General features: G+C 58.5%; 1 protein-coding gene across 6 annotated transcripts in view; it reads left to right on the plus strand.

Moving 5' to 3' along the window:
- Positions 1-19,114, plus strand: part of NFATC1 (nuclear factor of activated T cells 1) — a 90,064-nt gene that overhangs the window by 54,884 nt on the left and 16,066 nt on the right. For 2 of the 6 annotated variants that reach the window (XM_064480460.1, XM_064480461.1), the window contains exon 9: positions 7,043-7,732. In XM_064480460.1, the coding sequence (XP_064336530.1) occupies positions 7,043-7,732 (690 nt within the window). The remainder of the gene's footprint in view (positions 1-7,042; positions 7,733-19,114) is intronic. The other 4 variants (XM_031441711.2, XM_064480463.1, XM_064480462.1 and 1 more) reach the window with 4 other exon arrangements.

Here is a 19,114-nt window from a genome sequence, read left to right on the forward strand (position 1 = left end):
CAATCCCGGGACCCCAGCCTGCCCGAAACACCCTCTAAAGGCAACGTAGAGCCGTGTGGTGCCAGGTCGGAGCAGGAGGGCGGTGGGCACTCCTCGTGTGGTCAGTGGCCTTGGAGGCTTTCTGGAACCTTCCTCCCAAGTCAGCTCAGCGGGGTGGCAGCCACATGTCTGTCCAAGTGCGAGAGCCATGGGGGCGGGGCCGGCGCATAGCTGGGGGCGCAGGCTCCTCGGGCTCCTTTCCGTCAGAGCCCAGAGGCGGCTCTTGTAGTTCCCAGCTTTATGGGGCCCTTGTTCCAGTGGAGGATGGGGTGCATGTTTAATCTCTTTCCATGTTAAACTTGCTGCCACAGAGGTGCAGTGAACTGGCCCCTCCCTGCCCGCAGGAGGGGAGCATGCCCCCCGCCGGCCCCTGGACGGCCAAGTCGGGAGGCCGGGTCTGGGCAGGGCGTAGCGGCCCTAGGGGAGGGGCATGGAAGCTGCTCTCCCTGCAGGTCCCTCCACGTGAGGGAGCCTTGCTCAGGGTCTGCCCTCACCCTGCCTTCGTGGGTCCAGCTGTGTCTGGTCGGCTGTCAGGAGTCCAGATTCGGCGGTTGGAGAGCCCCAGGCATTAGGAGAGGCGCCTTCACCTCTTATCAGTAGCCTGGCATCGACCGTCTCGACTGACACCCACCTGGGGCCTCCTCCCCAAACCTGGCCTTGAATCCATGGGGAGAGGGTTTGAACTTGGACCTGAATAGAGATGAGAGGGGGCGGGTGAGGGGCCTGGACTGGTGGAAGAGACCGCGGATGCCCGTTCACAAAGGCTGGGGCCAGGGACAGGCAGCCCAGTGCGGCCGCACCCAAGGACTCCCTTGCAGAAACCAGTTCCACAGGCGGCCTAGCAGGACCCAGGGGGTGGGACGTGGTTTTGTTTAGAAACTTGAGAGCCACGGGCCACCAAAAACAAAGGCAGTGTGAGTCAGGAAGAAGCTAGACCCCCGACGAGTCTGGGCACACCCTCGTGGAGACCTGGCAACCCCCTCCCCCTGGGGACCTGGGCCCACGACAGGGCGGCAGCCATGGCACGGTGGTCACCCCCACGTGGCTCCCTGAGCTCCCACGGGGTCACCACCCTCGACCTGCCGCTGCTTGAACGCAAACCACCGGGAGGGCGAATCGGGTCCCCTTCAAGTGCAGTTCTGGTGACACTGGGTGAGACGCGCCTGATGTGTTCATTGGCTTGTGTGGTCTGTTGACCAGAGTCAGCTGTCGGCCTGGTGAGGTGACAGATCCCCACGTAGGGCACCCGGAGGGCAGGGCGGTGCACACCTGTGGCCGCGGACTGCCGCCACAGACGGGGAGGCTACCCTGTCAGTCAACGTCCCCACCGTCCGCGTCTGAGCTGGCACCCCACTAACCTCCGTGAGCCCTCGGTCGCTGTCTCCTGGTGTCCACGTTCTGCTTCCGCAAAGCCTGTGGGTCCCCACCCGTGGGGTCGGGGCCTCACCACCTCGTTGGGGTTAGTTGGCAGTGTCACCGCCACCGTGGAGCTGAGGTCTCGGGCAGGGTGTGGTTAAAGTCGGGGCGTTCCCACCACCGTGAGCCCACAGCCTTGCCCTCCTGGCGCCCAAAGACTTGGGCGCAGGTGCTGGTTACACTGTGGAAGGACTGGAGCTCGCTCCCGGAGAAAGAAACTCCATACTGCCCTGCCGCATGGTGTGTGGGTCAGTGAGTCGGCTTGTCCGCTGATCCACCCCCCACCCCACAGTCCCCTCTCGGCTCTGGCCATGGACAGAGGCCACACTGGGTGATGGGCCAGAGATGACCAGAGGGCCATGGCTGATGACCCATAGCTCCCCACCACCGCCCCCCATATCCCCTGAGTGTGGCTCGTCCCCTCTTGGGTGTGGCCCTGCCCGTCCATGTGAGCAGGGCACTTACAGCTGCTCTCGGGCCGCAGCTTTGGGTTGGCCTGCTTTTCTGTGTCCCTTCTCCCTTCTTCCGTCTGCATCTGGATGCCATGCCAGGTGCTGGGGCTTCGAGCGTCTGTGAAACTCCCACCTCCAGGGACTCACAGAGCAGCCTGGTGTGTCCTCTTCACATAGAGTCCTGGTTTCTGGATAAAAGAAATCACTTGGATTCACGAGGTGCTGACACTCAGTGGGGCTGGTCCGAATGCGTCCCTCACAGCTGTCCAGAGAGCTGCCCCCGTTCACCTCGGAGCCTTGGCCTCTTGGGGTCAGAGGACTGGCCGGATGGTGTCCTGGGCCTGGACTGCTGGGCCCTGCCCTTCAGTGAGGGGACAGGCTGGCTCAGGGCACGGGGAACACCCAGCTCGTCCTTCCTCACGTGTGGGTCCCGTTCTGGGCATGAGCCCCAGGTGCCCAGGTGTGAGGGAGCCCGAGACGGCGTCCGTCCGCTGCGCCCACCCCCGGCTGCCGGGGGCCATAGGCGCATGCCCTGAGCGTTTGGCAGCAAAGGAAAGGAAACGTCGGTGTCTGTGTAACAGCCTGCGGGCCTGGGGTCTGAGCCCCGCTCCCTCGTGGAGACATGTCACATGCCCTCGGCCACCTGGGGCAGTTGGCCCTGCCCACTGGCTTGTCCATCTGAGGGGAGTCCTAGGGGACAGCCACGGTGGGACCACAGACTTCAGTTCTGCTGAGTGGCCGTCAGCTGGGGGCCTCTGGCTGCCCCTGCCCAATCATCTGCTGAATCAGTCAGGGGTGGTCATTTACCAAATCCACCGAATCCCTGCGCGAAAGACAGGGTGGAAATGACCGATTCGCGCGGATCCCGGACGTCGGGGACTGAGGCTTGCTTGGCACTGACTCAGTCTCTGAGGACAAGTTCAGAGTGGTTTCCCGGGGTGTGTGGCTGGGGTGGGGTGGGGTAGCCATGCCTGGGGGCCACCTGTCCACTCAGTGCCCAGAGCCAGACAGGATGGGGCTCACACTTGCTTCTTGACCTTGTGAGTGAGCCCACAGCGCCACCACACCTGTGACCGTGAGGACTGGAGCCTGTCCACCCCTAGGAGAGGCTGATGGGAATCTGGGCAGGGGAATTCGGAAAGGTGGCCGGAACTGCCCTGAGCCTTCCTGATCTCACTGGGTGGCCAGTAGGCGTCCACGGAAGTGTTACGATCGGTTCAGGATCAGAACCATGTGGGGCTGGGTCTGCCCCGTGGAAGGGCACACTCGCCCCCCCACACCCTGCCGTCTCCAGGACCATCCTCCACCCTGGCCGGGAGAGGGCAGAGCCACTGCCTGGCTCCTGGGGACTCGAGTCTCAGCGCAGGAAGAACTCGCTGGGGCTCAAGTCCCCTGGTGTCCCCACTCCTGGCAGAAACGCCCAGGCACCTTCAGCGAGGAGCTCCGGTGCCATCAACAGAGGATACGCAGCTTTGGGGCTTGGGGTGCCACTTCCACGATGACAGTCACGCCCTGAGTGAGGCCCGGCCGGCAGCCCACGTTTCCACAAGATGTGCTCTGTGGCCAGCAGTCGGCCTTGAAATCACATTGACCTCCAACACTTTCGCTTTCTCTGACAGACTGAGACTACTGCTCGCCACTGGGGTGACCTGGTCTGCAGTGCCCGCCCCCACACCTCCCACCCAGACCAGCACAGTGAACGGTGGACAGACACCCCGTCATAGGAGTCTCAGGCCAGGAGGGCGCTGCTCTCAGCCGTGGACAAGGGTCCCCTCACACAGGACCCTTCTGTCTCTCCCCCAGCTCGGGAGGCAGCACTGTCCGCGGGCTGCTGTACAGAGAGGGCTGAGGGCCATCAGAGGGCGAGGATCCGGCCACCTTGTGGGTGCCGAGGAGCAGGGGCCACAGACACAGGGAAGGACATCTGAGCGGAGGGGCCCAGCTTGGAGTCGTGTGCCGTGACGGCCCTGGGGGCTGGGTGGGCTGGGGTCCAGCCTGGGGCTTCAGCCTGCGTCCACTCTCCACCCCACGATGGCAAGAACTCAGTGGGTCCCAACGCCATCGGAAGGTGATGTGTTTCGTGAACCGTCCTGCCGTGCGCTGGGCGGGGTCCTGCCCACACAGAGGCCCCGCAAGATCATTTTGCTGAGATTTTCCCAGGGTGACGTGGGAGTTACCCTGGTGCCGCCGCGCCTTTCAACAGGTCGTGAAGGACAGATGCAGAAGCGTCCAGCACAGCAGACACCGCACGCTCCTGCCCCTGCTGGCCTCCTGGGATTGCTGGTCCTGGCTGGGCGTTCACTCCGCCTGCCCTGCAAGGCAGGTAACTCACGCCTGGGGCGCTTCCTGGCAGCTGTGTTTGTGGCTGCTCCTCGACAGTCGACAGAGCAGACAGGGTAAGAGTTTTAAAAGAGCTCAGGGGACACTGCACGAAAGAAGCAAGTTGGCCCTCGTGCCTGGCTGCAAATCCAGGGCAGTGGAGCGAGCATCCCAGGAGGGTTTTAATTTAATCTGCCAGACACACGTGTTTAAGAAGTCGGAGTGTCCGCACGCTGATTCAGAATCTGAACTCTGCCGGGGTGCCACGTTCCACACGAGCGTCTTCTGAGTGCGAGAGACTTGGTTCCACCACATCATGTTGGTTTGTCGGGGCTGCTTTTAGTGACAGCCCTGCCTCTCAGGGCTGGGGCCTCTCGGGGCTGCTAGCGTCCACTCGCCATCTCTGGAGGATTCTGGTGGGAACCTGCTCCCCAGCCCCGTGGCGCCGTCTCAAGGAACTGTGTCCTGAGGCTGAGGCCGTCGGTGCCAGCCGGCAGTACTGCTTCTGGGAGAGGCCGTCCCTCCCGCGGCCATGGCGTTGAAGCTGTCCATGCTTCGCAGTGGGAAGTGAGCAGGGTGCGTCCCCGTCGTGGGTGCTGGCCCGCTCTCCCCTGCCCGCCGGTGAGGCTGCACACGGAGCTGGCTGGGGGGCGAGGCACAGGAGAGCCCCTGCACACGCTCAGACGTGCCCAGTCTGGGGCCCCAGCTGGACTTTGAACAGTCCCTGGTGCCATGCTCCCTGGGGCCTGGGGTCCCCACAGCATGGCACGTTCGGGTGGGGAGCCTGCGCCCCCTGCGAGGAAGGACACGGCTCCGCCCGAGACTCTGAGCTGCTGCCGGGCACCTGGGGGTACTTCACTGGCGTGGGATCAGCACGTGAATCGGACTCCGCACAGAGGGCAGCTGGCTTCTCAGTGTCCTGCAGCAGCCAGCGGCGGCCTTCGGCTGAGTGCAGCCCCAGGACTCCAGCCCCCCGTGCAGAGCCCGGCCTGCGGCGCTCTCAGGAAAGAGACATCTGTTCGGTGAAGGGCCGTGAGTGTGTGTGGGCATCGGCCCTCAGTGTGGAGGTGGCCTGGCTGATGGAAACCCACCCAGCGGCCCCCACGGGGCACCCAGTGTGAAGACGCCCTGTGGTCTCTGCAGGCTTGCCTGCCTGCCCCCACCCCCACGTCCCATGTCAGCTTTGCTGGGCTTATCTGGTCTGGGAGTGCTGGGGGTGCTGGGGCCCGGGCCTTGGAAGCAGGGTTTCCGGCAGGGCTGAGACCTCCCAGCTCTTGGCCAGGCTTCAGGGCAGAGAGGGCACATCAGGGAGTGACAGACTGCATCCCCTCCTTGTGTCTCCTTCCAGCTGTCAGCTCCACCTGGGGATCCAGTCGCCCTGAAACTGGGCATCTCCCTGCTCTGTGTGAAGGGGGATGCATCAAAGACAGGTGGTGATTGAGGAAGGGGTCGGGGTGGGTGTCGGCAGGCGGAAAAGGCGAGACCGAAGACAATGACCCCCACCGGGAACCCCACGAGCCCAAAGCGTAGGACTTGGAGACCCCCGAGCAGAGTGCCATGCTCTTGCCTCAGCTGGTCTGGGGCATCAGCGGGGTCCCAGCCACACAGCTGCCGCACTGCCCAGGCGCCCTGCAGACACTCTGCGGAAGAGCTGGTCTGCGACGTCCGGCTGCCGGGGAAGCCGCAGGCACCGTGGCCCTAACAGCAAACAGATGTGCAAACTTGCCAGCTCAGGACCTTCGTGAGGCACAGCTATGTTTGGGGGAGAGTCTTCATTTATTCAAGGAGGAGGAAGGGGCCACACCTAGGCCCACAGCCTGGGGTTGAGGGGCCTTCCTTCCGTGTGGCCACCCCGCCGCCAGGAATCTACCTGTGCGCGCGGAGAGGTGAAAATGTGATGAGGGTCTGCTGACAGCTCACCCACCCACGTTCGCCTTCAGCGTCCGGGACGTCCGGTGTGAACTGAAGTGGGCTCTCACTAGTCTCTCTCAGAGTAGTTTGACCATCAAGGGGTCTCATGTAAACAGAGATAAAGACAGTGAGAAAACGGGGCCACGGGCAGTAAGGGCGGGCAGGACCGGGGCTGTGGGTCGGGACGGAGCCCGAGTGCCCGAGGAGACCCCACAGGCACACCCGCCCATTTTCTTCCCCTCCGGTCCCTCTTCGTCCCCTTGCCAGCTCTGGGTGGACCGGAGAGCACTCTGGAGGTTGTGTGGAGCCTCTGACTCTGCCCTGGGAGCCGCGTGATCCCTGGTCCTCCGTTGTCTCCTCGCAGGAGCAAAGCAGCGGGAAGGAGGGACAGACGGCATTTTGCTCGCGTCAAAGGGCTCCCCCATCCCCGTCCGGTGGCTGAAGGGCTCTGCCCTGGGGCAGGGGCTCACTCGTCCTTCTGCTGGGTTTGCGGGACTTCTCAGCGCCGTCCTCCTGTGTGCTCCGGTTTCCCAGACATGCAGACGTTTATCAGCTAGGGCGTCGGTAGCAGCAAAATGAGTAGTACATCCAAGTTAAGATTTTCGCTTTGATGACTACAAATCCGTGGGCCCTTGGGTCCAAGGCTTCCCCTGCAGTTTGCAAATGGATTTTCACAGCACGTCAGTGCTGGGGGAGAGGCCAAGGGAAGCAGTGCTCTCAGAATCAGAACCAGCTGCTGCTCTCGGGTCCGATGACTCACGCCCTCTTTAGTTGGGTGGGAGGCCCGGGCAGGAGCTGCACAGGGACTCAGTCAAAACTCTGTTTGTTTTCCGAGGTCACCCGCCGCAAGCTGCCCGCCCCACCCCCTGCAGCTCACGTTCTCTGTCTTCTCTCCCCCCTCGCAGTTCCAGTCATAAAAACAGAGCCCAGTGACGACTACGAGCCTGCTCTCACCTGTGGACCAACGCGCCAGGGCCCGAGCCCCCTCCCGAAGCCTTGCTACGGCCAGCCACTGGCCACGCCGCCCGACCCGGCCTCCTGCCTCGGGGCCGGCTTCCCGCCCTGTCCGCAGAGAAGCACCGGGATGTCCCCGCCACCCAGTTCCAGCCCGAAGCTCCACGACCTCTCTGCTGCCTCCTACAGCCAGGGTGTGGCCAGCCTGGGCCATGGCCACCTCGGACTTCAGCGGCCAGCCGGAGGGGTCCTCACCGGCCAGGAGGCACCGAGGCCCACGGGCGTGCACCCCGGCTCCCCCCAGCTGCCGCCCCCCGCCCTGCTTCAGCCACAGGTGAGTCCACAGCTGAGCAGCTGCTGCTTCCCGGGTCACCGGCCAGCTCTCTGTCCCAACAGCCCCTCCTCTCCACCACCGCCGGGTGCCCAAGAGCCGGCCTGTTTGCAGCCCTGCAGCCCCACCCGCCCGTCTGCGATGGGCCACCAGCAGCACCCCCTGCCGAAGGTCCCAAGGAGCGAGCCTGCCGCCGCCCGGCCTCTGCTGCCGCCCGAGGTGCGTGAGGACAGTAACCATAGTCTGGCCCCCATTCCCGTAACGGTCAAGCGCGAGCCTCAAGAGCTGGACCAGCTGGACCTGGATGACGGTAAGTGCCCGAGGCGACGGTGCGGCAGAAGGGCTTGTGCGCCAGCGGCCGGCCGCCCGTCGAGCGGGAAGCGCTGTTGGTGGCACCTGCGTGGTTGGCTGTGCGGCCGCCAGCCCACGGGGGACACACAGCTCTACACGGAGAGCTTGGACGCGGGTCCCGGCACCTGTGGCCATAGACCCTCAGGGGCCCTGTCCCTGGGGTGATGCTGGCCAACAGCTCGGGTGTGTGTGCACCATGCGGGCTGAGCCGTCCTGTTAGGAGAGGTGGCCCAGAGCCCAGCGTCAGGCCCGGCTTGTCGTTTCTCGCCGTCCGAGGAGCCGCTGCAGTTGAGTGAACGGTTTTTACGCAGAGGCTGAGCTGCGAGTGAGTGGAATTTCACCCTGCGCAGCTCCGCGGACATGCTTAAGCACGCGGCAGGCTTGTCAGTAGCTCAGAGAACGGATAGTAAGGAGCAGGCGCTCCCTGGCCTGGGGCTCATCCCAGCACAGGCGACCTCGCCCCGGGACACACCGGGCCCCCTCCGCGTAGAGATGTGGAGGGTGACTTGGAAAGAGGTGCCCTGCAAACTCCCGAGTCAGGCCAGCTCATGTAGAGGACCTGAGAGCTGAGGTCCTGCAGCGGTGACAGGAGGCACCTTGGTGAGGGATGGGGTCTCTCTCCTGGGGATAAGGTGCCGAGGGCCCGTGACCTGCTTGCTAGGACTCGACTCGGTGCTTTCGTGGGCCCTGCGTGGATCGTATGCGCACCTGGCCTGCCGTCAGCGGCATGGCCCCCTTGCCCAGGTGTCAGCTGTTTCCCAGACCAGGGTGCCGACCAACGCTGAACATGGCTCCTGGCCTCCCCCAACACCGCCTCGGCCTCCCAGCCTCCACGGTCAAAGCCTCTTAGCCCCCTTCAGCCATTTCCCCTAAAAAAACCAGCCAGACGTTGTGGGTGTTTCCCTCCCGCTGCAGCCGTCTCAGGAGACGCCACTTTTCCCCACGTTCGTGTCCCGCAAGCCTCCCGCTGGGCCCTGTGCTCCCAGGACCCTGGGGAGAGTCACTCCTGGAGCTGCCGTTCCCGAAGCAGGTGGCGGGCCCCAGCTGGTGCTGGGGGGCACGTGCGGGCCGGCCCGGGGGCATGTGAGCCTCCATGGGGGTGAAGTGCAGCACCACCTCGGGACGCCGGCGCTGGCCCCCCTCCACTGAGTTGTCCCGTCCACTTAGGTGAAAACGAGGCCCCACAAATGCCTCCCCGGCTCGTTCCTGACTCGAGGCTATGAGCTTTCAAACACCCTTAAGCCAGGCGTCCTCCCTGTAGGACGTGCTCGTGGTCTGTAGGTGAGACCCCTGGGGGCGCCACCCAGGACTCAGTGGCTGATCCCTGGAGAACCGCGCTCTGGGTCCAGAACTGCCCTCAGCAGCTGTGGGAAGTCAGTCCTGCCCAGGAGGTGCCCGATTCACCCGGATGTGCCTGCAGGACCCCGGTCACCCAACCAGACCCGAGATCTCTGCAGGAGCAGGGTGGCAGTCCGGACAAAAGGGGACCACGCATTCTGCTGACCCTTGGTGCCTTGCGTTCAGCCCCAGTGCCTGGCGAGGCAGGCTGCTGGGTCCGGGCTTCTGTCTGAGAAAGTTCCGGAATGGTCCTGCCGAGGCAGGGTGGACAGAGAGAAGCATCGCCCCCTTGAGGTCCAGACAGCCCCACAGCTTTTAGGCTCAGGCAGAGGACTGGGCAGTGCCCTCTGGCCCCCGTCCAGCTGCCCAGGTCCCTCTCGTGGTCAGATGCAGCCTTTTTAGGTGGGAGGGTGGGCAGGGAGTGACCTGGGGAATGGCCCACGCCCGGTGAGCTCAGTGAATGCCCGTTCTGCTCCCTCGACAAGGTGTCGGGTGTGAGGTGTGAGGATGCTCGGTCCACAGCCCAGGCAGGTCTCCAGGCCCCTCTGGACCTGGCTGAGAGATTAAGGCTGAGTAGGACGGCCCAGCCGGAGGCCCGTTGGCCCAGGAGGGCCGCCGTGGCCGCACGGTGCTGAGCGCACAGGTGCAGCCCCTGGTGCTGGTGAGACTGCCCCCTGTCCCCGTCCACCTGGCACTGACCTCTCCCAGCCCTGACGGGCACTCCAGCCCCTCCGGCCCCTGTGCCTCCCTTCCCACACTCCCCCGACCCCAGGGCCTGCCGGTCCTGCTCCAAACATCTGTGGAGCACCCGGCTGTCCACTTTAGGGCCCCACATCTCTCACCTGCGTCATGAGGTCACTTTGTCGTAGGTCTCCTGTTCCTAAATCCAACCCCCAATATTCTGTTTCGCTCTCCTTGTGATCACGGTTCTCTCTCAGAACACTGACCTGATCATGTGACTTCCTGTTCCCAACCTCCCTGGACCCTCGCTGCCGGAGAATCAGGAGCCCTGTGTGGGCTCGGCGGCCCCCAGCCTCCCTGCCTCGCCTCCCATGCACCCCACCTGCTGGCAGTGTTTGTCCACCGTTTTCTTGGTCCTGGGGCCCCTGGCAGAGGTTCTGAGACCCAGTCCAGTGTGGCTCCCGCAGATGGTTCTCTCAGCCTGTTTCAGGCTGGAGCTACAGGCCGTTTCCTGAGTGTCCACGGTCCCAGGCCGGCTGTCACATGCTGGCCTCTGAGAGCAAAGCGGCGTTCGTAGTTTCGGTCAGGGTTGGGACCATGGTTAAGGCGCCCGTGCCAGAGGCTCCCTGGACCGCAGTGAACGTGCTTCTGTGAATCCACATGTTTCCGCGGGACCCCCAGCCTCCCCAGCGTGAACTCTGAGCAAGTGTGGGGGCGGGTTCTCCCCGGGTCGCCTTGACAGGGGTGGCTGGTGAGGGCCTGGCGGGGTTTTGGTGAAGCTCGGCTGTCTTGAGTTGACTGCAGTGATCCCAGCCCATCCATTCAGTGTTCTGTGTGGTTGAGGTTTTTGGAAATTAATTAGTCAAAGGGGAACAGTTGAAGCTGCTGCTCATTCTGGGTGGAGGACAGCTCCCCAGCCCCGAGCCTGGGCAGGAGGGCAGCGCTCGAGGAGGGACGCGATCTGCCCGCATCTCCCGGGCCCTTGCTGGCCGCACAGACTCAAACGGGTCTCTTCAGAGCAGAGATCACGTTCCCCTCGTGGAGTTAACTTCTCGCTCCGTATCTCCACCCAGTTATGTTTCGTCTCCCCTTGCCCCACCCTGCTTACGTTTAATGACAGTGAACTTCAGGAGTTCCATTTTAGTATAAATGTTGTTTAATTTCACCGTCTCTCTTAAGAGAGTGGGAGGCACTTCAGAATCCCTGGCCGGTTCGAGGCCGTCTCGCTGGTTTAAGGCCCCTGCGAAGCGTCTGCAGCGGGGGCAGCAGGGGCAGTCGTGGGAACTGGCTCCAAGGCACACGCGTCTTTCCCTGTGTGGGTTACGAATAGGCAGCCACCCAAGGAGGGTGCGTGGAGGAGAAGGTGGACACAGGGACAAAAAGCTGCGCTGGAACCTAGGCGCTTGATTTCACGTGGCCTTCACGTGAAAGCAAACGCTTTGTCTTTGTCGTTTACACCCAGGGAGAGGTGAGAGGCTGGGGGCTGACGAAACGGCCCAGGAAACCAGGGGGGATGGGGCGGTGTGGGCGCGGGTGACGCCCCCCGCCCCACGAGCGCCCTGCATGCACTGGCCCTTGTCTCAGCAGGACAGGGCCGCTGGTTCCTGGGGGTGCTGGCAGGTCTCGCCTGTCCTCTCCTGGGATTTGCCCCCGTGCATCTGCGGCACGAAGGTGCCGTCCCCTGGGGCGGGGGGGGACCTGGCCGTGCCCTGCGATTTACAGTGACTCAACCGCAGAGCGACTGCACATCCCCAACCCCAGGTGACAAGTTAGGTGGCGTCCCAGCTGGCCTGGCCCCACCGCCGCGGTGCTGTCTGAGGCGCTTCGCGGGCCAGTGGGGGCCGAGGCTGGAGGCATCCCAGCCTGTATTCCATCTCTGGTTTTCACTTGCTGGCTGCATGAGATGGCCGCTCTGAGGTCGGGCGACGTAGGGGTCCTCAGGCTTGTCCGTGACGCTGACGGTACCAGGCCTGCGAGGAGTTACAGTACGTTTATTTCACGTGTGTGCTGGCTTTTTATTTGGCTTTTTTTTCCAGGAGTGTAGAATGAAAAAGGCACTAACAGGATATTCCATCAGGTCCCAGAGAGCCCGGGGGGTTGGGGCCCCGAGCACGGTCCCCACTCGAGTCACTCGAGTACCCACAGTTTATGCCTTAAATGGCACAGCACGTGTGACCTGCCCGTCTGCTGGGGACGCAGCGGAACACGACAGGGTTAACGCACATCCCAAAGCTCCTCTACTCGAGCCACTGAAGCGCAGGAAGACGTGCCTCCCGGTGAGTGCCAGCTGTCTGGGGGCGCCTCTGTGTTCTGGTTGTTTCCACCCTCAGATTTTGTTTCAAAAACGTTTGGCCCGTAAATAAGTGTCGATTATAGTTTATTCTTTGGTTCAACGATACTCGTAAAACGTAAGCTCTCAATTTCGACTTCTCGATCCTGGCAGTACCACAGGGTGTGGTGTTTTTTTTTTGAAATTAGCTTTATGGCATCTTACTTAACACACAGATTAAATATGTCGTAAAAGCTGCACCTGAGCCGCGTCTCCTTCGTGACGTCTGTGACTTGCCCCCCGTGGGTGGACCACACGGCAGTGTCCCTCTGGTGCCAGGGTGTCCTACGTGGAAACGCGGGCAGTTCTCGCACACACGCGTGCATGCACACACACGCCCACGCACACAGCAGTCTACGTGTTGGGACGCACGCCCGTTTATGTCCATCTGCTGGGACGTTTTCTGCGTCTGTGCCGCCCGCGGAGTTTGCCCCAGCATTTACGCGAGGGCCCTATTGTGCTGGCACGCCGCACCTCCTCTGGGTTTGCGGTGGAAGCGATGGCTCCCGAGGTGCTGGCTCGTCTGCCGCTGCGCCCGCCCCCCACCGCCCCGTGGGCACCCGCCCAGCGGCCCCCACACAATCAGCCCTTTCAGGCCCCAGCAGGAGCTCTCGGGTTTCCAGAGTCTAGGTGTCATGAAACCAGCAAGCAGGTGGACCCGGGGGCCGGGATCACGTCTGCCCCGCGTCTGGCTGTGTGCCCCCCTCACGCCCTCCCCTCTTTCCTGCGCTCGAGCCGCTCTGGGAGAGAACAAGCAGCTCCCTCATGGAAAGTCTTACCGACCTGGCCCAGGGCCCGGGCTGAGGCCTCCCCGCTCCCAGCGATGATTGAGGGTCTGCCTTGCAGGGAGCAGACATGCCGGGCCGTTCGCACTGCAGATGGCGGCAGCTGCTTGGTGGACGGAGGCATGTGGTCAGCCCTGCAGATGGGCCCTCAGGGTCAGTGCTGAATTCACGTGGACGTTGCATGGACGTCTCGAGGTGCCCTGGAGGGAGGGCTGCTGTCAGCACGGTGACCCACCAGCTGCATAACAAGGTCCCCAGGAGACCCTGCAGACGGCATCTCACGAGGCAGAAGGTCCAGCGGGCCTGGAGCTGCTGCCTGGTGCAGCAGGACCTCTGCCCCCCCCCCAGGAACCGGGCGCCATGACGGCCACACCGTGTGTGGGTGCTTCACTGGGACTTCAGTCTGTCCAGAAGAACCTGGGGCCAGCCTCCCAGGGGCACTGTGCCCACACGTTGTCAGACCAGCACGCAGACTTTGCTGAAATACCTTAGTCCTCGTCTAGAGGAGCCGAGTGTCCCCCAGTGACGAGCAGAAACTGTTGACCCGTGTGCCGAGTTTCTCTGTCAAGCTGCGTGGCAGCGACCAGGCTCTGTTTCCGCTGGGTCCTGGAGGCGTGTGCCTTCCCACCACGGCCAAGCTGCAGGGCGGCTGCAGTTAGGATCTGCCCCTTGTGGGGGGGGGGTGGAAAGAGGGCGGGCTCTGAGACGTCTGCAGAGTAAGGTCCTCTATAAATAGCGCACTGCCACTGGGACACATGCTGCTGCCACCGTCGTCCAGCTCTGTGACCTGCTGGGCCGTGATGTTTGAGTACCTCCTGTCCTCCCGACGGAGGGCGGAGGGGAGGGGCTTCAGCTCGTGTGATTCTGCAGCGGAGGGTCCCAGGGCCCGGGCACCGCTGGGCACCTCTGGGTACCGCTCAGCTGCCGGGTGTAGACGTTAACTACGTGCTTTGGCTTCCCAGCCAGGTGTCCTCCGGCCCCGTCAGGTCTGTGTGCTCGGGGGGAGCTGGTGGCCTTGCTTCCAGCTGGTGTTGACCTTCTCCCTCAGCCCGAGGTCCTGGCTTATTTTGTCCTTTGAATGGAGAGTTGTCTGGTGTTACTCGTCTGAGGGAAGGAAGCGGGCTGCCGTCGGGAGACAGCGGCAGTGGGGGTGGGGGGCAGAGCTACGAGGGTGGGCAGAGAGCTGGTGTCAGACCTGGCCACGCGGGTGGGCAACGCGGGTCCCTCATCACTGGTGAGCGCTGCGGGCGGGGACATGTTGGCTCGTGAGCACGTCGCCTCTGTGTGGACACCCTCCGCGTCCTCCTGCAGGGAGATGAGTGCCTTCCAGCGGCGCTCGCCGGCTCTGTCTCCGTTTCAGACCAGGTTGTATGGCCCTGGCCCGGTCTCTGCGTTTCTTTGTCTGATGCTGCACGGTTCAGAGTGCTTTCTCACTTAAGAACACGCGTGCTTGACAGATGGTCTCAGATCTGTGCGCCAGCAAATAGCACACCGCTGTGCTGTGCCACCAGAGCGTGAAGCCGGAGCTGGAGGTGCTCGGAGGCACAGCGGCCACATTCAGAAAGCCCAGCTGCTGATAGGCTGTCAGGGCTTGGCGTCTCCTTGGGGAGAGTGGTGAGCAGGGCAGTGGGCTGAGAGTAGCCAGGACCTGTAACCGGACCCAGGCACCACCAGCGAGCCGGCAGCTGGCGCACCTGAGACCTACCTGACACAGAGCGCCTTCTTCACCTGGGTTCTGAAGGAGCAGGGAGTGAGGGCCTCCCAGCTGTCCATCAGGTCCAGGAAGAGGTTGGAACGTGGCGACTGTTTTGTAGTAATCCTCTACCCATCAGAGCTGAAAAAGCTGTTCCCAACCCAACATGACACAGAAAACCCAAGTGGCAGTGGTAATGTTGATGTGCGGCCTTTGGTTCCTTCCAAAGTGACTTTTACGAATATTGCCTGTTTACGTCCGCAGCCTTACAGCAATCCTGTGGATGGATTTAACTCCACCTTACAAAGAAGGAAACTGAAGCAAAGAGAAAAATGTTATTTGACTTGCTCAGAGTCACCATTGGTGAGTGACAGAACCAGGGGACTGCCTTGATCTGCCACCTCTGATTTGAACCCAGTCTCTACTCTCCCAAGGTTTAGCTGTATTACTGACTCTTTTTTTACCCAGTAGAGATGCAGTGAACAAAGATTTATGCTCAGAAGTCCAGCTTTCAAGTGTGAGTTGATTTTGCAAGCCAAAGAGAAGGGTAGTATGTGTTTTTCTTCTTCAAAGAATATCTGGTTATTAACTGAGGTATTTTCAATAACTGAGTAAGGCCTGGAGACAGACAGGACTTCCAAAATGATGGGGAGAGAAGCTTGGTGAGTCAGCACTGCCCGGAAAAGCACTGAAAATACTGACAAAACTCTCAGGTAAAGTATTTCAGAATCTGAAAATTAACCAGAGGCAGAACAAAAGGGACACTGGACCTTGGTGAGAGAAGCAGGTTCTGTGGTTTTGTGGCTTGGGGTTCCTCCTGCCCCCTTGCCAGCTCCATGGTGTGCAGCCATGAAAAGCCGGCAGCTTCATAGACAGTGAAGGAGATTGGCCTCTTTGGGGCTCTGTTAAAAGCTGCACCCCAAACGCAGTCAGTATTTTGACTGGTCGTGAAGCTCCCCAGAAAGCCTCATTCCCAGGGCAGGATAAAAACAGCAGAGGGCTGGCATCGTGCTCATTGGAGCTGCCCAAGGCCGTGATCTCAACTGAGCAAGTGAGCCTTGTCAAGCTAGGTGACCACAGGGGAGTTTGAAAGCCCTGCTGTGTGCCTGGGGGTCTGGAAGACTGCACACACGCACACGGGTGTGCACATGCTCAGGGAGACCTGGGCAAGGAGAGGGCCCAGTCGTCCACCTCCGGCTCGTCCACCTTGAGACCCTGTACAAGCGGAAGTGAAGCCCAGGCTGGCTGAACTGTGGGCGAGTCAGAGGTGGGCCTTGGTAGACAGATGCCCTCAGCAAAAAGGGGAGGCCTCGTGGCTCAAGGCAGTTAAAAACACCTGACTGATACTCGACTGACCATTAAACTGTGCTAACCTGAGGGTGATCCCTAGGAAGCTGAGCTTAAAAAATAAACACAAATTTTTCAAAAAGAGAAACAGAGAACTTAGTAGCCACACACTGCAGAGATACAGAATCTGTAGAATTAGTCCAGGAGAGTCACTAACCAAGTAAGCAGCAACTAGGGGGGAAAAAAGAACCCAGCGATAACAGCAGATCCTGGAGGGGTAGGTGGGGGGGGGGCAGATTCCAGAGCTGCTGCGGTGTCTTACCTACAATGTCTAGCTTTCAAACAAAACGTTATGAGACACGAAACATGAAAATATGTCCCATAGGCAGGGATAAAACCCACATACAGCAGATAGTGTCCCCGAGGGGGCTCAGGCACTGGACTTCGTAGCCAAGTAAATGAGCTGCCACAGACATGCTCAAGGAGCTGAAGGAAACCATGTTTAAAGGGTTAAAGAAAAGTAGTACAACTGTGTTCCACCAGATGGAGAGGATCAGCAATGAGACAGAAATATGTATATTTTCAAAGAGCCAAGCAGAAATTCTAGAGTTGAAAAGTATAATAACTGAAATGAAAAGTTCATTAGAAGGGCCGAACAACGTTTTGGAGCTGACAGAGGAAAAGAATCGACAGACTTGAAGAAAGATCAATAGACTGTCCAGTCTGAGGGATGGAGAGAAAAAAGATTAAAGAAAAAGAACAAGTGGGACACCATAAAACATACAAATGTGTGCATAATGGTACTCCAGAAGAGGGGAGGAAAGGGTAGAAAAACATTTGAAGAAACAATGGTCAGAATCTTCCCAAATTTGTTAAAAAACATTGTGCACATCCCAAAAGGTCAACAACTTCCAAGTAGGATAAAATCAGAGCTCACATCATAGCCACACTGTCCAAAGTCAAAGAAAAAGAGACAGTTCTAAAAGCAGCAAGAGGAGAACAAGTCATCAGGTGCGTGGACGCTGCAGTAAGGTCAATGCTGACTGCCCATTAGCAGTCATGGAAGCCAGAAAGCAGTGGGGTCACCCACTCAAAGTGCTCAAAGGAGGGCTGCTGACCACGAAGCCTACATGCAGCAGAACTAGCCTTGGAAGAGAAGGAGAAATAAGGAAAGATACTTGGACCTGAGCTACAGGAGGAGCTAAAAGGAGTCTTTCAGGCTGATGGTGACTCAGATCCGCGCGAAGGAATAAAGTGCTGGTGAAAGTAATTACACAGGTAAATAAAAAGACAGAATAACATTAACAAAAACTTTCTTCTGGGGAGGAGACAGCTCACTGGTAGAGTGCCTGCCTAGCACGCACAAGGTCCTAGGTTCAATCCCCAGAGCCTCCACTTAAAGAATAAGTAAATAAATAAACCAAGTTACCTCTTCCCCTAAAAAAAAAAAGAAAGAAAAAGAAAAGAAAAAAAAAACTTTTTTCCTCCTAACTTATTAAAAAAATACTTAAGATAATAATTACAAAACTGTTCTGATAGGCTCATAATATATATAATGTCATTTGTGTGACAACGATAGCACAAAGGAAGGAACAGGGAAGGAAGCTGTGTTGGAATAAAGTTGCTGTATGTTTAATAAATATTACTCTGAAATAAATATTTTAAAGTTAGATGAGTACTGTAATCTCTAGAGGAACCGCTAAAAAAACAAGAATAAGTTAAGTAAACAAAACAAGGTTTTAAAAAGGCATTTAAATGATACACTAGCAAATAAAAAGAAGGCAACAGTGAAAGAAGATAAGAACAACAACAAAAAAACCCAAACCACAAGACGTGGAAAACAAACAGCAAAACGGCGCATGTATGTCCCACCATATAAAAGTTACATTAGATGTAAATAAATGAAACCCTCTGGTAAAGGGAGTGGGGTTGTCAGGCCAGATGGGGGTGGGGATCCAGCTATGTGCTGTCCACAGAAAGCATACTTTAGATTTAAAGACACAAACAGATTAAAAGTGAAAGCTTGGAAAGGAAGTATCGTGCCAACAGCGAACAGAGATCTGGAGCAGCGACAACAGTATCCGACAGAACAGATTGAGGACCAAAGAAAATGTTACTGGAGACAAAGAGGGACGTATTCTAATGAGCAAACTGAGCAGGAAGATGCAGCAAGCGTACATGTATTTGCACCTAACGGCAGAGCCCTCTAGCACAGGAAACAAAGACTGGCAGAGCTGAAGGGATAAATTTAAAGACAATTAAAAAACCGCTGGAGATGCCAGTACTCCACCCTCAATAATGGACAGCGCAGCTGCACGGAAAGGCAGCAGGGACGCGGGACGGTCGAACCACTGCCGTCGGCCCGCTGGGCCTAGACTCTCCCCAAGCAGGGTGATCATGGAGCATTCTCCAGACAGACTTCCCACTGGGACACAAAAAGCCTTGATAAATTTTAAAGGATTCAGTTCTGATCACAATGGGATTAATCTATAGAATCAATGCAATCTCTACCAAAATTCTAGCATTTTTTTTTTCGGAAACTGACAAAATGATCCTAAATTTATATGGAAGTTAGAAAAAATCCAGAATAGCTAAAGCATTTTTGAAAACAAAGAGCAAAGTTGGAAGACTCACATTTCTCAATTTCAAAACCACTCTAAAGCTACACTAATCAGGACAGCGTAGTATTGGCATAAGACATGTAGATCAAAGGAACAGACTTGAGAGTCCAGAAATAAATCCTTCTTTTTATGGTAAATTGATTTTTTAACAAAAGTTCTCCCCACTTAATTACGGCAAAGGATAGCCTCTTAAATAAATGGTGCTGGAACAATTGGATATCCACCTGCAAAAAAGTAAACTTAGACCCTCACCTCACACCTCACAAAATTTAGCTCAAAATGGATTATGGACTTAAATGTAAGAGCTAAAACGATAAAACTTTTAGAAGAAAACATACGAGAAAATTTTTGAGACTTTGGATTAGGCAAAGTTTTTTTTTTAAGATATGACACCAAAAACAGCCCATAAAATTAAAAAACTGATAAATCTGATTTCATCAAAATTCAAAATTTTTGTACTTCAAGAGATACAATTAAGAAAAAGAAAAAAACAAACAGTAGGCAGGATGAATGCATTTTCAAAACAGTCTGATAAAGGGTTTGTATTTAGAATATGCAGAGAACATATCTCAGTACTAAGAAACAGCCTGGTCAAAAGCTGGGCAGA

The sequence above is a fragment of the Camelus dromedarius genome, chromosome 28 (assembly GCF_036321535.1).
Source record: "Camelus dromedarius isolate mCamDro1 chromosome 28, mCamDro1.pat, whole genome shotgun sequence".
In the NCBI taxonomy this organism is placed as follows: domain Eukaryota; kingdom Metazoa; phylum Chordata; class Mammalia; order Artiodactyla; family Camelidae; genus Camelus; species Camelus dromedarius.